Below are 21,684 nucleotides of genomic sequence, written 5' to 3' on the forward strand. Positions count from 1 at the left end.
GCCAACTTAGCCGGTCTTGGGCATGGACAGCATGGTTTTTTCCGCCAGTTTATCTGGCGTTTTTAATCCTGCAAGCAGGCAAACCAGCCCCATGAACAAACAGGGATACTTCGAGGCATAGGGGGTGACCATTCTATCCTCGTATTTCGGTTACAAAATCCAAGCATGCTTGGAGGGTTGTGGGCCTTAAAAACCTGTTAAAGCCATTGAGATAGATAGTATCAGACTACATACCCACAGTGAGTAAGATAAACCAAGTAGGGATTAAGTGAATGAGTATAGATATAAAACTAGACCTGCAAAACAAGAAAACACTGTGGAAGGAATATAAAGAAAAAAGGGGATACCCATTAGCAGTACAAAGTGCAAGAAAGGTGACTAGCATAATAAGAAAGGCCAAATCAGATTATGATAGAAAAATCAGATAAGCAGGCCGAAGGAAATCCAAAAGAGTTTTTTTTTTTTTTTTTTTAATTATGTACAAAGTAAGAGGAAGAGTGACTATGGAAAGATGACTTTAATCAACACTGATGGTAAGAAGGTAACACACAAAAGATATAGTTGAGTTATTGAGTGATCACTTTGTAAAGGTATATCATCCCAGTGGGGATTTTGCAGTTCTGATGTGACAGGGATGCATGTCAAAACTGAGGCAGATGAACAGGAGAGCAAAGGTTGGCCAATTGGTAGAGCCTTTGCTACTAATGGCTCAGCAAAAAGTTAAGTAAGTTTAAGCATGTTAGTAGTTGGAAGGGATCAATCATTCGATGCTGTTGGCACACTCTCTCTCGATGTGTCTTTGGACCCCCATGGAGGTGTCACAAAATAATAATAATAATAATAATTATATGGGCACCTCCATGGAGTCTGAAGACTCATCACAGAAGACCCAATCTATCCACACAATCTATCATACCTCTCCTTGAACCCATTAATACAAAAAGCACTCACAACTGACTCTGGCAACCCATTCACCACTCTCCAAGCAAAAAATCTATTCCTCACACCCCTACTGACTACACCTTTATTCAACTTCCAGGGAGTAGTTTATTCAACTACTCCCTGGAAGTGAGTAGAGAAATAGCAGTGGGACCAGAACAATGACCCCTTGTTCTGGTCCTTCTAGCCAAATGCTGAAACATTTCCCATGCATCTATCCTATAAAATCCTTTAAGCAACTTAAATGTTTCTATCATATCCCCTCTTTTTCTCCTATCTATCAACTTCTGCAATCCACACACCTTCAATCTATCCTCATAAGGCACATTCCACAGTGGTGGAGAGAATCAGAGGTGAGTGACCAAGATGGTCACTCACCTCTGATTCTCTCCACCACTTCCACATTCCCAAGCATATTGAAAAATATCAATGTGAATACAGTAGTGTGACTGGATGGCTTGTCAGCCAATGCACTATTTGAATGTGCAAGAGAAATGGCACTATTTTTGATGAAGTTGTTCAATCTAAGTCTCAGCTCTGGCAAGGTTCCAAGGGAGTGGAAAAAGGATAAGATAGTTCCATTACATAAAGGTGACTCCAAGACAGAAATAGCAAACTATAGACCAATTAATAAAGTTGGTTAAAGGTAAAATCTAACAGTGGGTGGATAGGGATATGATACTCTATAGTAGGCAGTATGGCTTTTACTCACATTTTATAATATAGTGACAGTGGATTTGGATAAAGGAAATGGCTACACCATGATATTACTGAACTTTATAAAGGCATTTTGACAGAATACCACATGGAAAACTATTGCAAAAGTTGGAGCAAATGTAAATGGATATGAAGCTAGTAGCATGGATGGGGCATAGATGGCTGAAAAGATGGACACCAGAAAGTAGTAATTCAGTAATGTTCGTGATGGGCTGTCTAATGCAAATGTAGTTTGCCAATAGTCAATCACCTTTAGTTGGCACCATGATGGAAACCAGTCACTTGCTGTTGAGCAACCAATTAAAAATGTCTTTATATGCAAATATGGTGGGAGTAGCCGCTCGAAAAAGATTGGGAAACACTGGCTTACATACTGTGTATCACATTAGTGGTAATGGATTGGAGGAAATTGATGAGGCTAGGGACTTGGTGATAATGGTGGACAGAGAGTTCAAGTTTAGAAGGCATATTGCAAATTTGGTAAAATAGCTCAAAGGATTACTTACATGTTGAAAAACTTGCTAACAAGTAAAGAGAGGGATATTATTATCTCTCTTTATAAGTTATGATTTGGATGCATCTTGACTACTGTCCACAGAGTTGGTCACCTGGTTTTTAGTGGAACAGGTGGTAGAGAAAATTTAGAGATGAGTGACCAACCTGGTGACAAGTCTATGGGATGCTTCCTATGAGAGCAGGTGGAAGGTGTGGATTACAAAGTTTAGTTGAGAGGCAGGAAAGAAGAGACATGATAGAAACTTATAAGATATTAAAGGGATTTTATAAAATTGATGCAAAGGTAATTTTTAGGGTCATTCATGGAAGTTGTGTAAGAGTTTGCAGACTAGATTCTTTGCATGGAGAGTGGTGAATGAGTGGAGTGGAGTGAAGTGAACTGCCAGAATTAGTTCTGGAATGAGTGCCTTAACAGTGATGATAGGTTTTTGTGTGTAGAAAAGTTAGTGTGGGTTTCCCTCAACAACTCTGGACTACATGGAGATACTGTATAATAATAATAATAATAATTATTATTATTATTATTATTCGTGACACGTCCAAGGAGTCTGAAGACTTATCACGGGAGGACACCCACTATACAACTGTCTCCACCACTATTACCAATCATCTCCATCAACGCCATCTACTGCCCACCACCACAACTAGTATTTTTTGTCTGTAAATTGCGTGTATTCTAAATGGCCGATTTGTCTGTATCCGGGATGAAAAACCCGAGTTTCCGGGAGAGAAAACTCTGCTACCTCCATAGGAGATCGGCTAACTCACCTTCTATTGAAAAAAGTCCGCATAAAGATTCCTCACGTCACGACGAGAATCGAACTTAGGCCTATTCCAATCAAAGGGCGCGATGTACCATTGTTCTTCCAATTGCGCTACGGAAGAGTTGAAGAGAGTTATTAATGGTGAATATAATATTGAAGCCTTTAATTATTATTATTATTTGTATCTTCTAAACAATTGCATATTACCATTCAAACCTTTCCCAATATCATTAACATACAAGATAAATAGCTATAGCTCCAAAACAGATTTGCTAGATTTAATTGTTGACTATAAATCTCAAACCCCAAGATTTTCAAAATAAACACAGATTAAATAAAAAAATCTACTTACAGAACTCCGAAGGCTTTCTGCAATTGTCACTTGGCGACATGGTTCATGTATTTTGAGAGGAATATCAACTGGTGTGATCACATCCCACTCATCTAAATCTGAATAGGAGAAATTCTGTTCAGAGTGTGTCTTAAAAATATTTAATTATAGTTTTTAAATGTTATACATTATTCATGTGTAGAACTTTTCTGAAAAAAAAAACTATAAAATTAGGATTGTAGTGCTTAATTATTAGAAATAAACATTTATAAATAATTATGTTTCACTGACTCAAACTGGCATTATATAACTAAGACACATACACACAACAGAAAAAAAAAAAATTGAAATAACCCAAGAAAGTGTCATATACTTGATATTACAACTGCACTTCCTGAAAAAATCTTTTGTAATTAGCATCCCTGAGCTGAAGAGCTTGGAAGAGTCATTAATAATAATGTCAATGTGGTAGTTCTGGAAGATTTAAATAAGCTGGACAAATGGGTAAATGAATAGCTATTGAATGAATCAGTTACTGCAACTAAATGTACAGTTTTAAAATTTGGAATTCAGTAATGGAAGGCTGCATATCTACTGGCAGAAATACACTAATGGAAGTGGAGAAGGTAAGTGATCTGGGAGTAATAGTGATGAAAATATGAAGTTTAGAGGACATATTGGAAAGGTGGTGAAGGTAATGGAGAGGACCAGGTAGAGATAAAAGAGTGATAAAGTCCTGATGAGACCATCTGGATTATTGTGCTCAGATCTGGATTTGAAAAGAATAAACTGACCTTGGAGAGGGGTACAGAAACAGACAAGTATTACCATTACAGTATATTACTTGCAGGCCTCTGTGGAGTCCAAAGACTCATCAAGGGAGATTTGAATACTCACAGACCACAATAACTATTATACCTTGCCTTGAATACATTCAATAATGGAGTGCATACCACCCACTCTAGCAATTAATTCCACATGTTAACCACCCAGCAAGCAAAAAATCTCCTTTTCACTTCCTTACTCACATCTTTTGTACAGTTGTCAGGGATGATGTCTTTTTTTACATCACCTATTATCTTATGTAATAATTCCCCCTGTACCTATGTGATGGACTCACATAGGTCTCAGTCATATCACTTCTCCCCCTCCTCCCCTATCTGCTAAGCTCTGTCCTCAAACTTAATATTCCAGAGTCCTGAGATGGTCTTAATTATTTGCTCTGCTTTCTCCCTCTCTCTCCAAAGTTTATTTAACACATAAAAAATGACATTAGGACTGTACAGTGTTAGTTATGAGGATATCTTGAACTCTGTATTTGCATGTCCTCAGGCTATCCTCGTAACTAATACTGTACATCATGACGCTCATTTTCTAGCTCAGTCTGTGATGCTGCATGGCAAACTGTATTAATAGTCATTTGACGACACTGCTTGTCTGTCCTCAGATGACTACATGATAGAGATAATCAGTTTGTGGTGGATGCCAGAAAATAAGTAGCCAGATATCATGTGATTTAGAAGTAATCATGTATTTAGAATGTATATTATATTATGATTACTTACAAAGTTACATAAGGCCAAGATCCATTTCCTCCAATGACCTCTGTCATGTACAATTAATTCTGTGGTTCTCTCGTTCTCCCAACCAGCCATTATAGTCTTAATGTCATTTTTTGTGTTAAAGAAACTTTGGAGAGAGAGAGAGTACAGAGGCAAATAACTAAGACCATCTCAGGAATCTGGAATATTATCTCATCCCTTTGTCTTGCAAAGGGATGAGATAATTGAGACATTTAAACTGCTACAAGATGGACAGTGGAGAAATTTTTCATGTAGTAGAACAAGAGCAAGGGCATCCGTAAAAGTTGCAAAGGGAGGTCATGAGTAAGAGGATGAGAAGTGGCTTTTTTGTATGGAGGGTCACTGAACCATGGAATTCATTGCCTGATAAACTTGTGATGATGCAAAAAAAGCAGAGAGAGAGAGAAGATCACTTTAGACTTTCAGTTATCTAAGAAGGTCCTTCCACATTGAGTCTTGTGATTCCAAAGAGGTACTGAATAGTAAGAGTAAAATTAAGACCTCCATATTATATGGATCAGAGACATGGAAATTGATAAAAAATAGGAAGATAAATTGAATAGTTTCGAAGCAAAGTATCTGTGTAAAAAATTGAAAAAAATTTATCACCAATATATTACAAATGAAGAATTATATAAACATACTGAGCAAAAAAAGTAATATCACCAGTGAAATAAAAGATGCAAATGTGGATTCGACATGTACTACAAATGAACAAGGAAGTGATTTCAAGGATAGCTCTCGCATGGATCTCAGAAAGAGAAAGGAAATGAGGAAAGCCTAAACTAAACTGGCAGAAAATGACAAAAAAGAAAAGAAAAATGGCTGGTTGGGAGAACAAGAGAACCATAGAATTAATTGTACATGACAGAGGTCATTGGAGGAAATGGATCTTGGCCTTATGTAACTTTGTAAGTAATCATAATATAATATACATTCTAAATACATGATTACTTCTAAATCACATGATATCTGGCTACTTATTTTCTGGCATCCACCACAAACTAATTATGTCTATCATGTAGTCATCTGAGGACAGACAAGCAGATGTCATCAAATGACTATTAATACAGTATGCCATGCAGCAACCAGCAGCATCACAGACTGAGCTAGAAAATGAGTGTCATGATGTATTGTTATTGTATTACTGTAGGCAAAAATGTAAACATATTTACCATCTTCATAAGGCATTAAAGAAATTCTGAGTCCAAGAAATGGATATGACGATTCACTAATGGCTGTTGCAAAATCCCAGTCTGAAAGAAGTGGTGCATATCTTCCACCTTCATGTTTAGTCAGGTAGCTAATTACGAATTCTCTGAAAAAAAAAAAAAAAATGTAGCTTAGTAATTCATCATACTACTAATGTTAAAGTAGGTATACTGCTATAGATAAAGAAAACTAGAAACAGATTCCATGCATCAGTCTTTTGAACAACTAAACAATTCAATGGCATTGCAACTAAACCTACCCAACAATTAAAAACTACTATTTGTTATGGTTGATAATGTGTTGATACAAGTTCTTATTAGTATTACTTCGAAGCCTTCATAGAGATTCATCACTAGTGCTCAAACGCTGACTTACCACAATAACTATTACACATCGTCATGAAAATATTCAGTGTTGAAGCATTCCACTTATTCACGATCTCCACTCTTTTTAACTTCCTTATTTACATGAGCTTTGTACAATTTTCAGAGATGACTTCTCATTCTCCCATCATTATTGCATTACTCTAATTCTCCTGTATCTATCTGATAAGTTGGTGAGAAGATAAGCTGTTCTCACCAACTTGTACGTCTCAATCATATCACCCCTCCTATCTAGTAAGTTCTGTAGACTATATTCCCTTGATCTGTTATTATACTCAACATGCTGTATCCTGAGACAGTCTCAATTATTCACCTTTGCACTCTTTCTAATGTTTTGTTATTGCCAGTACCAGGTGACCAGATCTGTACAGAAATCCAAATGAAGTCTAATTAGTGCCTTATACAGTAGAACTGTCAGTCACCTCCTTATCCATACATATCAGCATTCTTTACATTATAGTAGCATTTTTTTTTACCCCTTACAACTTTTGCAGTGTGTCCCTTGAACTTCAGTTCCATTAAGATCCCCAGATTCATTGTCTCCTCTACCTCCTGAAGAAAAGCTCCTTCAATATGATAAATCTTATTCCATCTTTTCTGCAAAAGTGCATAACTTCTACACTTAGCAAAAGCGGCATCCCCATTCTTCAGCCCAAAGCAACAACCTATTTTCACATCTACTTGTGACAATATTTTTTATTATTATTTCACGACACCTCCAATGAGTCTAAGGAATCATTGTGGGAGGCCACTCTATTCTATTCTGCTACATACATCTTACCTCCTACTACTACTCAATTCTCCAGCAATATACAATGACACTACCATCAACACTATCTACCACCCATCACCACCAACAACAGTATTTTTTGTCTGTAAATTGCATGTTCTCATAGCTGATTTGTCTGTATGTTGAGAGAAGTTTATGGGAGAAAAATCCTTGTATGAAATCAGCTAATTCACTTTCATTGAAAAAGCTCATATAAAGATTCCTCTCATCATGACTTGAATGGAGATCTTTTGCAATCGAAGGTCACAATGTTCAACTGTTCATATCTAAATTCCTGGGATTATTCTTCCTAATTTTGCATTATCATCAAGCAACTAAATATCTCCTCTCATAACCTAAACTATATCATATATTAAATGTATATTAAACAACAGTAGTCCCAGAACTTCACTTTTCATTTTCGAGACACTGCACTCCCATACACCATTCACTGCTGTCTGTCGATTATCCCTGTAACCAAGTTACTAACTGACTGTCCTTTTTCATCCTACTCAATTAGCAAAATCCAGATAATGCACTATATAAGCATCTCCTCTGTCCAATATATTTGTCACTCTGTTATAAAATGTAGAGCCTCTGTAGCTCAGTCAGTATAGATGAAGCCCTTTGGTAGGAAAGACCTGGGATTGATTCCTGTCAGTGATGTGAGGAACATTTATCTGCTCTCTTTCAATGAAAGGTGAGTTAGCCAGTCTCATATAGAGGTAGAGGTTTATTCCTCCCTCAAAATGGACAAACCAGCCAATAGAACAAATGCAATTTACAGACAAGAATACTTAGAGGCACAGGGGTAACCGCCTTATCCTCATATTACGGTTAGGAAATCCAAGGATACCTGGAAGGCCATGGGTGCTTAAGGGCCTGTTAAAAGCCACTGATGATGATTATAAAATGTAAAGTTAAAAAAGCAAGATCTCCTCCCTGCCCTTGACAAACCCCTGCCGTTCTCTCTCAAAAGATTTCCATTCTCATCCTTCTAAGTCTATGTTATCTCTAATCAATCTAACACCTTCACCATTACACCTGATATACACTATCTACCAATAATTGTCTAGACACTCCTGTTATTTGAAGTTATGGTTCCATGTGTTGCAATACAGGTGGTATTGCAACGCATCTGGCCTGGTGCAAAGAGCATATGAATTGGACAATCGACCAGTGGAAAATAGTACTTTGGAACAATGAATGAAGGTTCACCTGTTTCCAGTCTAATGGCAGGGTGGGTGTGGAGACAGCTTGGTGAATGCTTGTTACCACAGTGTGTTGTATCCACAGCAAAGTTTGGTGGTGGAGGAGTAATGGTGTGTGTGGTGCATTCAGCTGGTTTGGAGTGGAACAACTGGTCATTGTCCATAGTTATACAAAGGCAGCTCAGTACCTTGATATTCTGGATAATCAGGTGCTGCCTACACTGTGGAGTTTTTATGAAATGACTCGTGTTATTATCAAGACAACAATGCCCCATGCCACAAAGCTGCAGTGGTTATGGAATGGTATGAAGAGATGGGTGTTAAACGACTGCCCTGGGCTGTGCAGAGTCCTGACCTCAACCCCTCTGAATACCTGTGGGACGAATTGGAATGCTGATTAAAGTCCAGAGAAGCATGTCCTCACATCTGTCACTGAACTCAGTGCTGTTTTGATGAAGTGGAAACAAATTCCACCTGATGTCTGTTGCACATCGGTGGAAAGCCTCCCTCAAAGGGTGCAGGAAGTGATCAAAGCCAAAGGTGCACATATCTGATATTAGGGTTCGCCTGCTGGTATCAATTGTAAATTGCTAAAGTGTCCAGACAATTATTGGTAGTTAGTGTACACTGGCTTATAGTTGGACAGTATTGACTTGGATTCTCCCTTATGTAGTGCCACTATTTTTTTTTTTTCTTTTCACTCTTCTAGGACCGTTTCTGTTTCCAGACTCCTGTTGAAGCCAAATCAAGGCAATGACAGTTCTTTGGCACCTTTCCGTAATACACATGGTGATATCCCATTCATTTCCAGCGCCTTAATATTCTTAATAGTTCCCATTCTTGAACGTTCAGTCTTCTGTATTATTATTTAATACTACTCCCAATCCCCAACATGAAATATGCTAATGAAATACTTGTTGAACATTTCTACTACATCTTCAACAGATGTGGTAGAAATGTCTCCATTCAGTCTCCAGCAACTAAAGCCAGTCTTCCATATTAACCCTTAAAAGTTAGAATTCTCTATGGCTTTATTTTACTATTTCAGCCAATCTCCTTTCACATACTAATTTCTTCCTTTCCACTACACTCATCGCCCTCCCAGAGTGTGCATTAAATTACTAATGCTGTTGTGGCGAGGGATACCATGCTTTTTATACTTCATATTTCTCGGCCCTATTTTTTTTATTAAGCTAATAGAGACATGCATATTATTATTATTATTATTCTAAGACCTCTATGGAGTCAACTCATCTAGGAGATGCCTTTTGTTATACACACACAAAACTCATCATACTGCACCCTAAACACATTCAAAATCTCTGCAGGCACCACACTCTCAGGGAATGCCTTCCAATCATTCACAACTCTCCATGCGAAAAACCTGCTTCTCAATCTCTTGCTCACATCCTCCTTATATGGCTTCCATGGATGACCTCTTCTTCTTCTCCTCCTGATCTCCCATTTTATGAAGAATCTCTTTAATGTTAATCCTATAACAACCCTCTGACTAACTTCTACATCTATATCATATCATCCCTATTCTTCTTCCTATCCAAAAGCCTTAGGAAAAGTTTCCCTAATCGATGATTAGAATAGAACCTATGATGCTTCTTTGGGTGGCGTAGTGCCATAGACAACATGCTACTTCCATTCAGCTATGCAGGCACCCTATATAGACATAGTAGACATTTTTTTTAAAAATAACAGCTTTACACATACAACAGAAAACTAAATAGAATTTATTACTCCTATATATTTTGCTCAAAATTATACATACTTTATTTTATCTTTGTAACCTTAGGAATTCAACCTGACATTGTTATAAGTAACTGATTTTGGACCAAGTCCCAGACTGATTTTTCTCTCCTTCAACTGATTAAGCTAATGCACATTAACAATCTGTTTCCTTAATTTTTCACAGTCCCCTGCTTTGTAATTCCACACATTTGTTTTGGTCTATGAAGCTTGTTATATCATTATATGAGATAACATTAAATTCAACATGAATGTCTCATATGTTGATCAACTATATGCTGCATGAGGTATTTGTCCCTAAGTAGATTAAGGAATTCAATCTTCTTACTCACATGTTATATATCATACACATTTAACTATAAAATGCTTTAATAGTTTAAGTCACATATTGTTATCACCCTCCTGGTACTCACCAGTCTCATGTGTCTAAACATTTCAATGATCTTCCTCTGCATTTCCTAGCCTACAGCAACACTTCACCAAATATCTAAAATTCATCCTTACATCAGCCTCACTCTAAATGGTTCTCAATGATCTTATTGCTACTGCTTTCTTCAAGTTCCATATGGAACTTGAAGAAAAGCAGTTGCACAACTTCACAACTTTCCTGATATCATAAGTAATACCCCATCTCCTCTTTTTTTCTTATTATTATTACTTCACCCTTCATGATTCATCATCGGGGGCGAGTTCTCCATGCTTGCTATACTTGCTGCGCAAGCTCATTACTTGAGAAAGAAATAATATTTATTTGTTAATAAATGCATGCATTTATAAGCATTCCATTTAGGCTTTTATTTTTGTAGACAGAAGACAAGCTTTCCCAGCAATAATTGAGCTTTGCGTTATGTATCGAAGCCTGATGCTTGCTCATCTAGTCAAAGCTACCTTGGCTTGCTCAGTTGTGTGAGCTTCCAGGTCCTCGCTACAGCACTGTGATTTCATGCGTGCGCAAGCCATTTCTGCTCTCTTCACGTCTTCTTAAACATAGGCCATGCTCAGTGAAAGTAGCTCTAGTCAGTGAGCTTCAGCCAGTCTTTGCAAGTGTGCATGTTTCTTGGGAAAACTGAGTTACAACCAACTTTTTATGACGATGTTATTGACCAGTTCATAAAGAAGAACCGTAGAGCAGAATTTGTATTCAAGTAGCTAAATTGAAAAAGGTAGTATATTATTTGTAAAATAAATGTTGTATTTGTATGATTAAATATACATAAATTTCTAAATATATAGTTTTAAATGGTCAGTATTTCATTATTCTGCTAATTAGACTTCAATCACACCTCTCACTCCCTGAATGATAACAAGCGCAAGCGTCAATTTCAAGACCAGCATTCGTCCCTGCTTATCATGGGAGGTTCATTCAATTGACAACATATTCATCATATTGAATCTTAAAATCCCTAATACTCCTTGCATTAACAATGCATTCTGATAATGCAGTCCATTCACTGACAATTCTCCATGCAAAATCTACTCCTCACACACCACTCTTCACCACACTTTTACATTACTTCCAGGAATGACCTCTGGTTTTTCCCCTCTCACCTTCTACTCTTTTTATAATCCCTTCTGGATTAATCTGATAAAATCCTCTCACTAACTTGTCTCTATCATATCACCTCTTTACCTCCTATCCACCAAACTCTGAAAACCACATTTCTTCAACCTTTCTCCATAGCCAGCATTCCAAAGTCCTGACATTGTCTTAGTCACTTGCCTCTGGACCCTCTCAAATGTCTCCACATCACATTGAAAACCAGGTGATTAGATTTTGAGCACAATAGTCCAAGTGTGGTCTGACCAGTACCTTATACAGTGGCAAAACCACTTCCTTATCCTTACTTGTTAGACTATTTCTTATCATAGCATCACTAAGATGTGCAGTCTTTGCAACACTAGCAATATGCCATCTAAACTTCAGTCTACTGTCAACCATCACTTCTAAATCTCTAATCTCATCCAATTCCTGCAGTATGGCACCATCTATACAGTACACAGCCTTATATTTCTGCACTCCGAATTGCAACATTTTGCATTTATTGATATTAAAACTACAACTCCACTCCTTTGTCCAAGTAAAAAGCTTATTCAAATCTTCCTGAAAGGAATTAACATCAGCAGTACTACTTATAATTCTTCCCAACTTTGCATCATCAGCAAACAACTGAAGATCCCTAGTCACTCCACATGATATATCATTTACAAACAAGTTAAACAGCAGGGAGCCTAAGAACAGAACCCTGGGCCACACCACTGGTTACCCTTCTTTTTTTGAGACACTGCTCCATCATACACAACCTGCTGATATCATTCCAAGAGCCAATCTCTGATTCATCTAACCAATATATGCTACCTATTTCCATCCTCTGCAGTTTGTACACCAACTTATTATGTGGTAATCTATCAAACACTTTTGCAAAGTCTAAGAATATCACTGCATATGATTCTCCCTTATCTAACACACTCATCATAAAATGAAAGTAAATTACTGAAAAGGATCTATCCTTTACAAATCCATGCTGAATGCCAAAAAGAATGCCATGTCCATCAACCCAATTCTGCATTCTATTCCTTAACAATCTCTCCGACACCTTGACTACAACCACAGTTATACAGACTGCTCTATAGTTAGGACTTCTGTTCTAGAACTGTGCTTGTGGAGTGCCATTCTGCCTTCTTTCCACTCCTAGACTGAATTTGAACCCAAGGAATCCTACCCACTGCAAGACTTTCATTAAATAACCAGGTCAGGGGCCTAGCCAATTTTCTTTAAAAGTGCACATTCTTAAGAATACATGGTGATATGTCATACATTCCCACAGCTTTATTAATAACTAACCCATCCAACATCTGATACATCTCTGATTCATTCACTTGAAATTTTCCCAATACTTGCCCTCTCTTTTATATATTGCACAGCATCATTTATGCCGGTATGTTTTATTTATTTTTTTCTGTCTCTTTGCAAAATGCTATAACCCTCATATTTTATGATCATGAGTACATCATCTTCTGTTAAGCATGTCTCACTGACACTAATAATTTTTGGACTGATTAAACGTATCAAGGGCACAAATTCTGCACTCTTATTCATAATATTCCTTATATTGGTGTATAAGCATTGGCTTTCCCCCAGCTTCCTCCCCCTCCCTTCCTTCCTTTCCACAATTCCACCCACCACCAAAAATACTATTTTTTATCTGTAAATTATGTGTGTCCTTATGGTCAATTTTCCTGTATACAGAATGAAAAATCCAAGTTTCTGGAAGGAAAATCTCTGCTACTTCCGTATGAGATCGGTTAACTCACCTTCCTCTAAAGATTCCTTCTTCTAAAGGCTTCTAAAGACTCACCTTCTTCTAATGATTCCTCTCATTGTGTTGAAAATTGAACTCAGGTCTTTTCCAATAGAAGAGCACATTGCACTGTCCCATCCCACTGTTCTAATTGCACTAAGGAGGCATTCTAGATTCTTTGATATTAGGTATGCACAAAATGAAAACTTTTGTTAGTTGTCCTTCCATGTAGTGAGACAATGACAATAGCCAGACAATTTTGATATCAGTATCTCTGGTTTTAGTAATGGTGGTAATGGGACATCAGAAATGAGTGAGTGCTGGGAAGGAGAGAGAGAGAGAGAGAGATTCAAATACCATGATGAAAAGTAAGGGAGATGATCATAAAGTGACAATGGATTTAACATTAAATACTATGACTGGATATTTATAGTTCTGATGGATAGTGTTAATTATGTTGGTGAATGAGGGCTGAATGTTCAGAGAGAGAGAGAGAGAGAGAGGTACTGAGAGAGGAAGTGAAAGATATGGAAAATGAGTTGAGGAGTGGGAAGTAAGAGATCAGGAAACTTGAAAGACTAATAGATGTGAGATAAATAAAAGTACAAGTGAGAGAAGATTATAAGAATGAAAGGAGATAAAGAGAAAGAGAGAGAGAGGGAGGGAATGGGAGGATCAGAGGAGAGAGGAAATGGGAGAGGGATAGAGAGGATCAGAGGAGAGAAAGTGAGGGATGAAGATGAGCAAGTAATGAATGAACCAGTGAGGGGCATGATGCATGAAGATTCAATGATTCATGGTGTGTGGAGTAGAATGTTAGAGGATTATTTACCTGGAGGAACAACAGAGAGTTTGATTATGTTAATGAAGTGAAAATGTGAATGGTTGATTGATTTGGATTACAGCTCGGAGCAACTCAGGCTCTGAGGCCAGTGTATTATGTGCATGTAAATTGCATGTGTACTCTGGCAGGTTTTCCTGTGACCTCAATAAGAGATCAGTTAACTCATATTCAAGTTGAAAAGCCCTGATAATGGTTTAGGTTGATGGTGTTCATAACTTATTTTTAACAGTATTACAACCCAAAGTTTAAAAAAAAAGATGTTTATTGACCAGTTTATATTTTGTGGGATTTTAAACTCACATCCTCAGAGCACAACTATTTGTTATAGTCTACATGTGACTGATTAAGTGAAACAGTTCGAATTTTAATGGATAAAAGATCTAAAGTACTAATTTGGCACCCTCTAAATTTGTATAAAAGAAGTGATTATAATTGTTGGGTTGAAGCTGACATGCTGCATTAATACACAAAAATTTTGGCAGCTGTACTGGATAGGCATCTTAAGATCAACTTCTACAATTGTAATCATTTCTTTATACAAATTTAGAGGATGCCAAATTAGGACTTAAGATCTTTTGTCCATAACAGTTTGAACTGTTTTACTTAATGATTACTCTTAATGACTGTTATGTATAGGTATAATTTGGTGTTTTAGGATTATAATGCTGTTAAAATAAGACTCAGACTCTGATTCTCTGCACTTAATTACTGAGCATAGTGAAAATAATAACAAAATGAACAGGAATCAATCACTATACTTACTCTTGGATGTTAAATGCCCTACAAAGGATGCTTTGAAGTCTTGAATAATTGGTGTGCTCAGGATCTATGCTGAATTTTTTGATGTTTGTTGAATTAACATCATCTTTCCTCTAGAGAAAACCAGTAATTTATGGTAGTAATACACTATGACCATAGTGAAAAGATATGCAGTTAAAATATATGAAATGCAATTTGTTAAAAATAATTTTACAGTATGTTATATAATATTCTAGTCAAATTACAAGTGAAATCAAAAAATCACCAGGTGATAGTATACAAAATAAGATTTTTAAAATCAGTTAACTGTGGTTGGTTCATTTGATTGGTGCAGACATGATCATCAAGAACAGGATATTATTTTTGATAATATCATAACTTCTGAGCAGCAATTTTCCTCCAAATTAATCTATAATCTGTCAACTCCAACATTATCAGATCTCATATTTCTATCTTCTGAGGCACTTTTACTGTATCAATATAGCCCTCGATGAGTTCTTGGACTCCCTGGAGGTGTCATATAATAATAATAATAATAATAATAATAATAATGATGCAACTGTTAATAAATAAATAGTTTTACAATTATCCATGTTTGAATAACATATTATTGAGAGAAGGGGATCCACCAGTGTTACTAAAAAAGGGGCATGTTAGTACTGAAAGTTTGGGAAACATTGATCTAATGTCTGGAGATCTAAAATTGCTTGATAAAAGTTCTATGTTAGTTGCTAGGCACAGGGAGGGGAATGAGTTGTATAATTCACAGCGAGAACTTTCATGGTGAGATTCATATTAAACAATATTCAAAATAATGAGGGAGAATAAGGAAAAGATGATGGAGATTCTTTTTCAAATAAAGCTACATTTATTTACTAATTAAAAAGAAATTATTTGTCAATCTAAAGCAGTCAACTTTTCATCTCTATCTCCTACCAATTTTATGGAATACAAATAAAAAAAAAAAAAGAAAGAAAGAAGAATGTTTTGTTATAAATGAGAATTCATTTATAACAAAATTCATTATGTGCTGGTTTTTTTATTCCTTTTTTTAAATTGTTATTTATTTATTATTATTATTTTTTTGTTAATGTGACTCTCACCAAGGAAAAGGCAGTAACCAGTACAATGTATTGTATGTAGATTTAATACAATACATTGTACCGTTTGAGTTGGCTAAGGGTTTTTTACTCCCAGTTTTTAATTTATATATATTACATAATATGGAAACCCTGTTTTAGAGGCGAACATAGAACTGTGTTCCCTTCATTAAACTATCCATTTTTATTTAATTTAATTTCTAAATAATGATTAATTGTAATATTTTAAAATAGAAAACGTCGTGTCTATGGATGCCAATATCGCAAATCAGGCTCTGTCCATTCGTAAAGAATTAGTAAAGATTAAAAAAAAAAAAAAAAAAAGAATACATGGAATGGAAAGTTTCACACGTATAAGTCACTTTATTATATTTATAAGTCACCGACACGTATAAGTCATCTCAACAAGAAAAAGCTTTCTTGTTACCAAGTCGGTAACAACAACGTGAATAAACATACTTGATCGACAGTATCAGAAACTTGATTGATGAAATATTAATGACCTGGCTTATCGAATAATTTGTGGCTTTCTATGTTCTTTATTTCGGAGTTAGTTACTTCGAGTACTAGAAAATTCATCCAGAAAATTAAAACTTTGGAAGAATATGTTTGCAAATATATTGGAAAACAGCATATATGTCGAAGAACCAGACTAAGTTACTGCCGAAATACGTACAAATCAGGGCTGACAGTTGTCGTTTTCACAGAAAGGCAAAATTAAAATAATTATGTGTTAGTAGACGAAACTTTTTTAAGGTGTTGAACCAGGCGAAGTCATCTGAGGCACATCAGGTAAGGTATCTGAATTCAACACCAAAAAAAAGGGACTAACCAGTTGTTCAATTTACTTAACTACAGTAAGTTATATTTTCTATTCCCTCCCCCCTTAAAAAATCATACGTCTCTTTTATGAAAATTGAAAATTCAATGAATTATCATCCTGAAATCCGCCTATGATGTATGCACAAAAAGTTCAGGTCATTAAGCAGTTGAATTAAGATTTAAAGAAATGCTGGGCTTGTGTTGTTTATGTTGTTTAATGTTAGGACGCCAGTCTATTAATTGTGCTCTGGCTGATTATTATCTATTAATTGTGCTCTGGCTGATTTTCCTGTTTTCAGGACTGAAGAGAGAGAGAGAGGAAGAAATTCTGCTTCTGCCACCACCTTTATTAGTCTGCGCTTTCCTACTCTCCATATGAAAGCGTTGGAAAAATGTGTGGGAATTTTTTAATTGTTTGTTATAAAAAATATCATCAAATTTAAATGAATTGTTGCCCTTAATACATTTTTAAGAATATATTTTAAATTATATAGAAAGGAAGGAAGGAAGCAAAATTAAGCCGAAAACATTAATATTGTTTGAACAGTAGCGTAGTCCAAGTTGGCGCTCGTGGCAAAATCATAGCTACGCCCCAACCTTTTTTTTTTTTTTTTTTTTGGTGTAAAAGTGTAAAAGTTTCGATAAGTAGTTAAAATATCCTGTCACTTGTGCCCTTGGCAACTGTCCCAGTGCCATAGCTTTCCTAAGCCACTGCTGGGGAAAAAACAGTTAAAGATCAAAGGAAATTAATTAGACAATCCGTATTTGTGGATATAATTTTCCCCCAAAAAATTTGTCATGAGCTATTTAAGTTGGAGAGGATTTATTATTATTTCAAATCGTTTTACCAATAACAATGACCCAGTTCTATGAAAAAAAACAAACAATAATTTCAAACAGTAGCGCACTCAGGATTTAATCGGGGGGAGGGGAGGAGAGTTGAGTAGACGATTTCAGAATACACACTACGCATCGCATACGACCTATGACTAAGCATCTGCAATGATCGCTAATTCATAAGTAGTGTAGAAATAGAAGACATGACGCAATATAAATAAAAAAAATGAATTTTAATTATGAAAAGGTTTTTGGAAAATTTTCTAGTGTTTTTTGTTTTTTTCCCCTTTGGGAGTGGCAGGGCCCTTGGTGCGCCACTGATTTCAAATGGTTCTATAATATAAAAAAAAAAAATGGAATTATAATGAGGGAGAACAAAAAATCGCACACTCTTGAGCTTAGGACTAGTTTAAACCAATATTATTATTCTGTGAATTACACATTTCGCAAAGATGAGTATGGCTGTTAACTGTCTCATAAAATGCTTGCATGCAATAAATGCTGAGCTTAAGCTATATGTGTCGCAACTTCTTAATCTCTTACCGTCTTTTTTTTTTTTTTTTTTTTGCAGCCATATAGTAAATATGTTCTAAAAAAAGGCAATAAATATGAACTCTAAAGTTATGTCCTTTAACATTTTTTTTAAAGATATAATTAACAATACTGTTACTTGTGTAAGTTTAGTTAATCAACTATGAATATTCCGATGTAAACTCGTATGTAATTCAAAGAAGAATTTTCGATTGTTTTTGGTATACTATCGTGATATATATGTGACAAATTTACTTTGTTCAGAACAAGTTCATATAACTATTCTATCGAGTAGTGATATTTCTGTAAATATTGGATTATCTTCCAAAAGTTAACGCACTGTATTAAATTTTTACAAACCAAAATTACATTTCTAAGAATTTTTAGAAATTTCTAGAAAACAAAATGTTTAGATAGAAATTGTATACCAACCGAATTTCATTAAATACTATCAACGAGTTCCGAAATTATTATTAGTTCTAAGCGTTTTACCAATAAAAATATACCGATTAAAACAAAATTAACTATAGAATACATGTATGCCACAGTAAATATTTTATTTTATTTTATTATTTTTTGTAAATGTTTCGTCTCATGTATCGTAAGCATCATCAGTACAACTAACAAACAACAGGAATTTAATTCAAAAACAGTAGTGCGCGCATGATTGGAATCCTTTCTCTCTCTCTCTCTCTCTCTATATATATATATAGTCGCGTGTACTGGATTGAAATTAACATTACTTAAATTTAATTAAAATATAGCAGATAAATTATTGAATACAACTGAGGATAACAATTTCCCAAACTTTTCGAACAGTGAGACAATCATTTCGATTAAGATTAGGGCTATTAAGTAAGGCTTCATCCTTACTTCTTAGAGCTAAAACATATAAAAACACATACAAAACAGACATAAAACACAATTATTCGCCCTGGTGGGACAGTGTCTTCGCTCCTCAATCAGTTTAATTCTCACCGTGGGCGTGGGCCAAGTTTGTGAATGTATTTAGGCAGGAGATGACATCTTGTATGAAACCATTGTCCTGTTTATTGAAGGTGTGAAATGGTTTGAAAAAAAAAAAAAAAGTCCATGGATCTCTACGCAGACAATGTTTTAGAATTATCTAACTCTTAGCCCATTTGCCACTAATGGTTTACAATCTTTTAAGGGTAGAATTCACATTAAAAAATGTTTCCATTTTTACCTAAATCCCCGTATTCTGTCCACTGGCGGTATTGCTATATATAATAAACACGTTCTCCTATTTTAAAGCTGATGTAAACAATTCGAGAAAGAAAGAAAGATTGGATTGGCTCGACTTTTGTAATAATTCCAAATACGAGATGTGAGTAGAACCTTCAGCCAGAGTACCGGAATAACTCGGTATACGGATGCATATTTATAAGGCGCAACTTTTCCCCTATATCGTATCAACCGGAAATAAGTCAATGCCTTGGATTATTTTATATTTGCCTCCTTCGACAGACTCAAGTGCCAGTACCTTGGATTTATTTTGAAACATTTTGGCGATCTATGTAACATTTTTATTTTTAATTAAAAAAATTAACTATTTAATTAGTCGATGTTCATTAATGAACATCAGCTAATTCAATAATTAATGAGACCAAGCGACTTTTTTTTTTTTTTTTTTTGCAGCAGACACTATTAAAAGAAACTAATTGCGAAATTGACTTCTCATTCCTGTGAATAATAACAGAGAAAACGAAAACTATATTTAAAAACCAATTGACGTCGTAAATTTGACCTGCGATAACTTCAAGTGAAATAACGATCCTTTTCTTTGTGCATCATATGCGTGTGTTTCGTTTTAGCTGATGGGAGGGGATGATGAAGATGGGCCAAATTCAACTTAAAGCTTATCAACAGAGAAAGGATTGGTTATAACTTTACACTTTGCCTTGTTGTCAAGCAACATTCACAAACTGAGGCTGTATTTAGTTTAAATCTATTGATGGCACTGAGATATGTCCTTTGTACCCAATACACGATATGCGCTAAACCTTTATATCTTAGGTCACATACGTCAATTGAAAAACTGAAACAAGTTTCAAACGTTGATCTTACAAAAGTGGCATAACCAAACGAAAGGGGAATGCGGACAATCATTGTTGATCTGAATGCTCTTAAAATTATGATCGATGACTCCCAATCCAGATACATCTCGAATTCAAACACCCACTTCTTTAAAATTTACTTAGAAAGAGATAGAGAAAGATTTCTCCCTTAAATTATCACATTTCACAGAATATTGACTCGTCTGTGACTATAATTTAGGCTACTAACTGAAAGTTCACACTTTTGGAAAGCCTTTTCATCACCAACAGATGTTCGACCACACATGATTCAATGCGAATATCATTCGTCAACTACACTGATGTCTTTTACAACAGCTGTAAGCTGTCGCTTGTCTTTTTTTCTTTCTTAAGAATAATAGTGTAGAAAATTTTTCCCTGATTTGCATTTCCAATTTTCGCCATGTGATCTTCGAACTTCGGTTTCCTTTCCAGCATACTCCAAGATCCCTAGTCTCATCAGTTTCTCCTACCATTATCTCACTAATATATAACATGCCTTCGAAATCTTACCACGCCAAAATGGATAACTTTACATTTATTAACATTGAATTAATAGCCATTATCATCATTTGACAACCATTTCTGGTTATTGAAATTATTCTGTAAGCGTCAGTAGCATTAATGATTGCTTGCCGATGTTCAATTCATCAACATCGCTGATGAATCGAACATCGCTGTCAGGTCTTTCCGAATATCATTAATGCATAGATTGAATAACAATGGTCGTACTAATCCCCAGGGCACACCATTTTTTTTTAAATCTTTGTATTGGTTATGGGCAGCACTACCCTTGCATCACGTCCAGACTTGATATAGGCCTAAGCCTTTACAAGTGTTTTACCCTATGCTTGTTCTAGTTATCATTGTAGTCATTCTCTGGTGGCAATGCCATGCCACTAGTGTGTCCTGTAGGGCCTCAAGGAAAGAACTTTTATATCCTTCTGCATAAGCCCAAGTTGTTTTAAGTCCTTATAGCTATCTGTGCTCCATACGCCATGTAAAGAGATGGTGGCGCTGGTAAACCTCGGAGTAGCCCCATGCTCCTCCTGTATCATGTCAAGAGTTTATATTCCAAACCCATATTCTCCAGTTTATGCAGCAGCCTTTCATGTGGTATCCTATCAAATGCTTTAGTAAAATCCATTCCTTTTATCCTATTGAGCAGTAATATTCTTATAAAATATGAGCAAATTGCTAAACATGATTTCTT

The 21,684-nt window shown here is 35.7% G+C and overlaps 1 protein-coding gene across 1 annotated transcript in view; it reads right to left on the minus strand.

Moving 5' to 3' along the window:
* Positions 1-3,288: 3,288 nt before the first annotated feature.
* Positions 3,289-21,684, minus strand: part of LOC150092118 (TBC1 domain family member 25-like) — a gene marked incomplete at its 3' end in the record, with an annotated part of 31,336 nt that continues 12,940 nt past the window's right edge. Inside the window, exons 2-4 of the mRNA XM_090415293.1 lie at positions 15,089-15,198; positions 6,026-6,168; positions 3,289-3,386 (exon numbers count right to left, since the gene is read on the minus strand). Of these exons, the coding sequence (XP_090271419.1) occupies positions 3,289-3,386; positions 6,026-6,168; positions 15,089-15,198 (351 nt within the window). The remainder of the gene's footprint in view (positions 3,387-6,025; positions 6,169-15,088; positions 15,199-21,684) is intronic.

The sequence above is a fragment of the Typopeltis vanoorti genome, unplaced genomic scaffold (genome assembly GCF_054136105.1).
Source record: "Typopeltis vanoorti isolate ZY-2024b unplaced genomic scaffold, IOZ_Tvanoo_1.0 HiC_scaffold_582, whole genome shotgun sequence".
NCBI classification, from domain to species: Eukaryota; Metazoa; Arthropoda; class Arachnida; order Uropygi; family Thelyphonidae; genus Typopeltis; species Typopeltis vanoorti.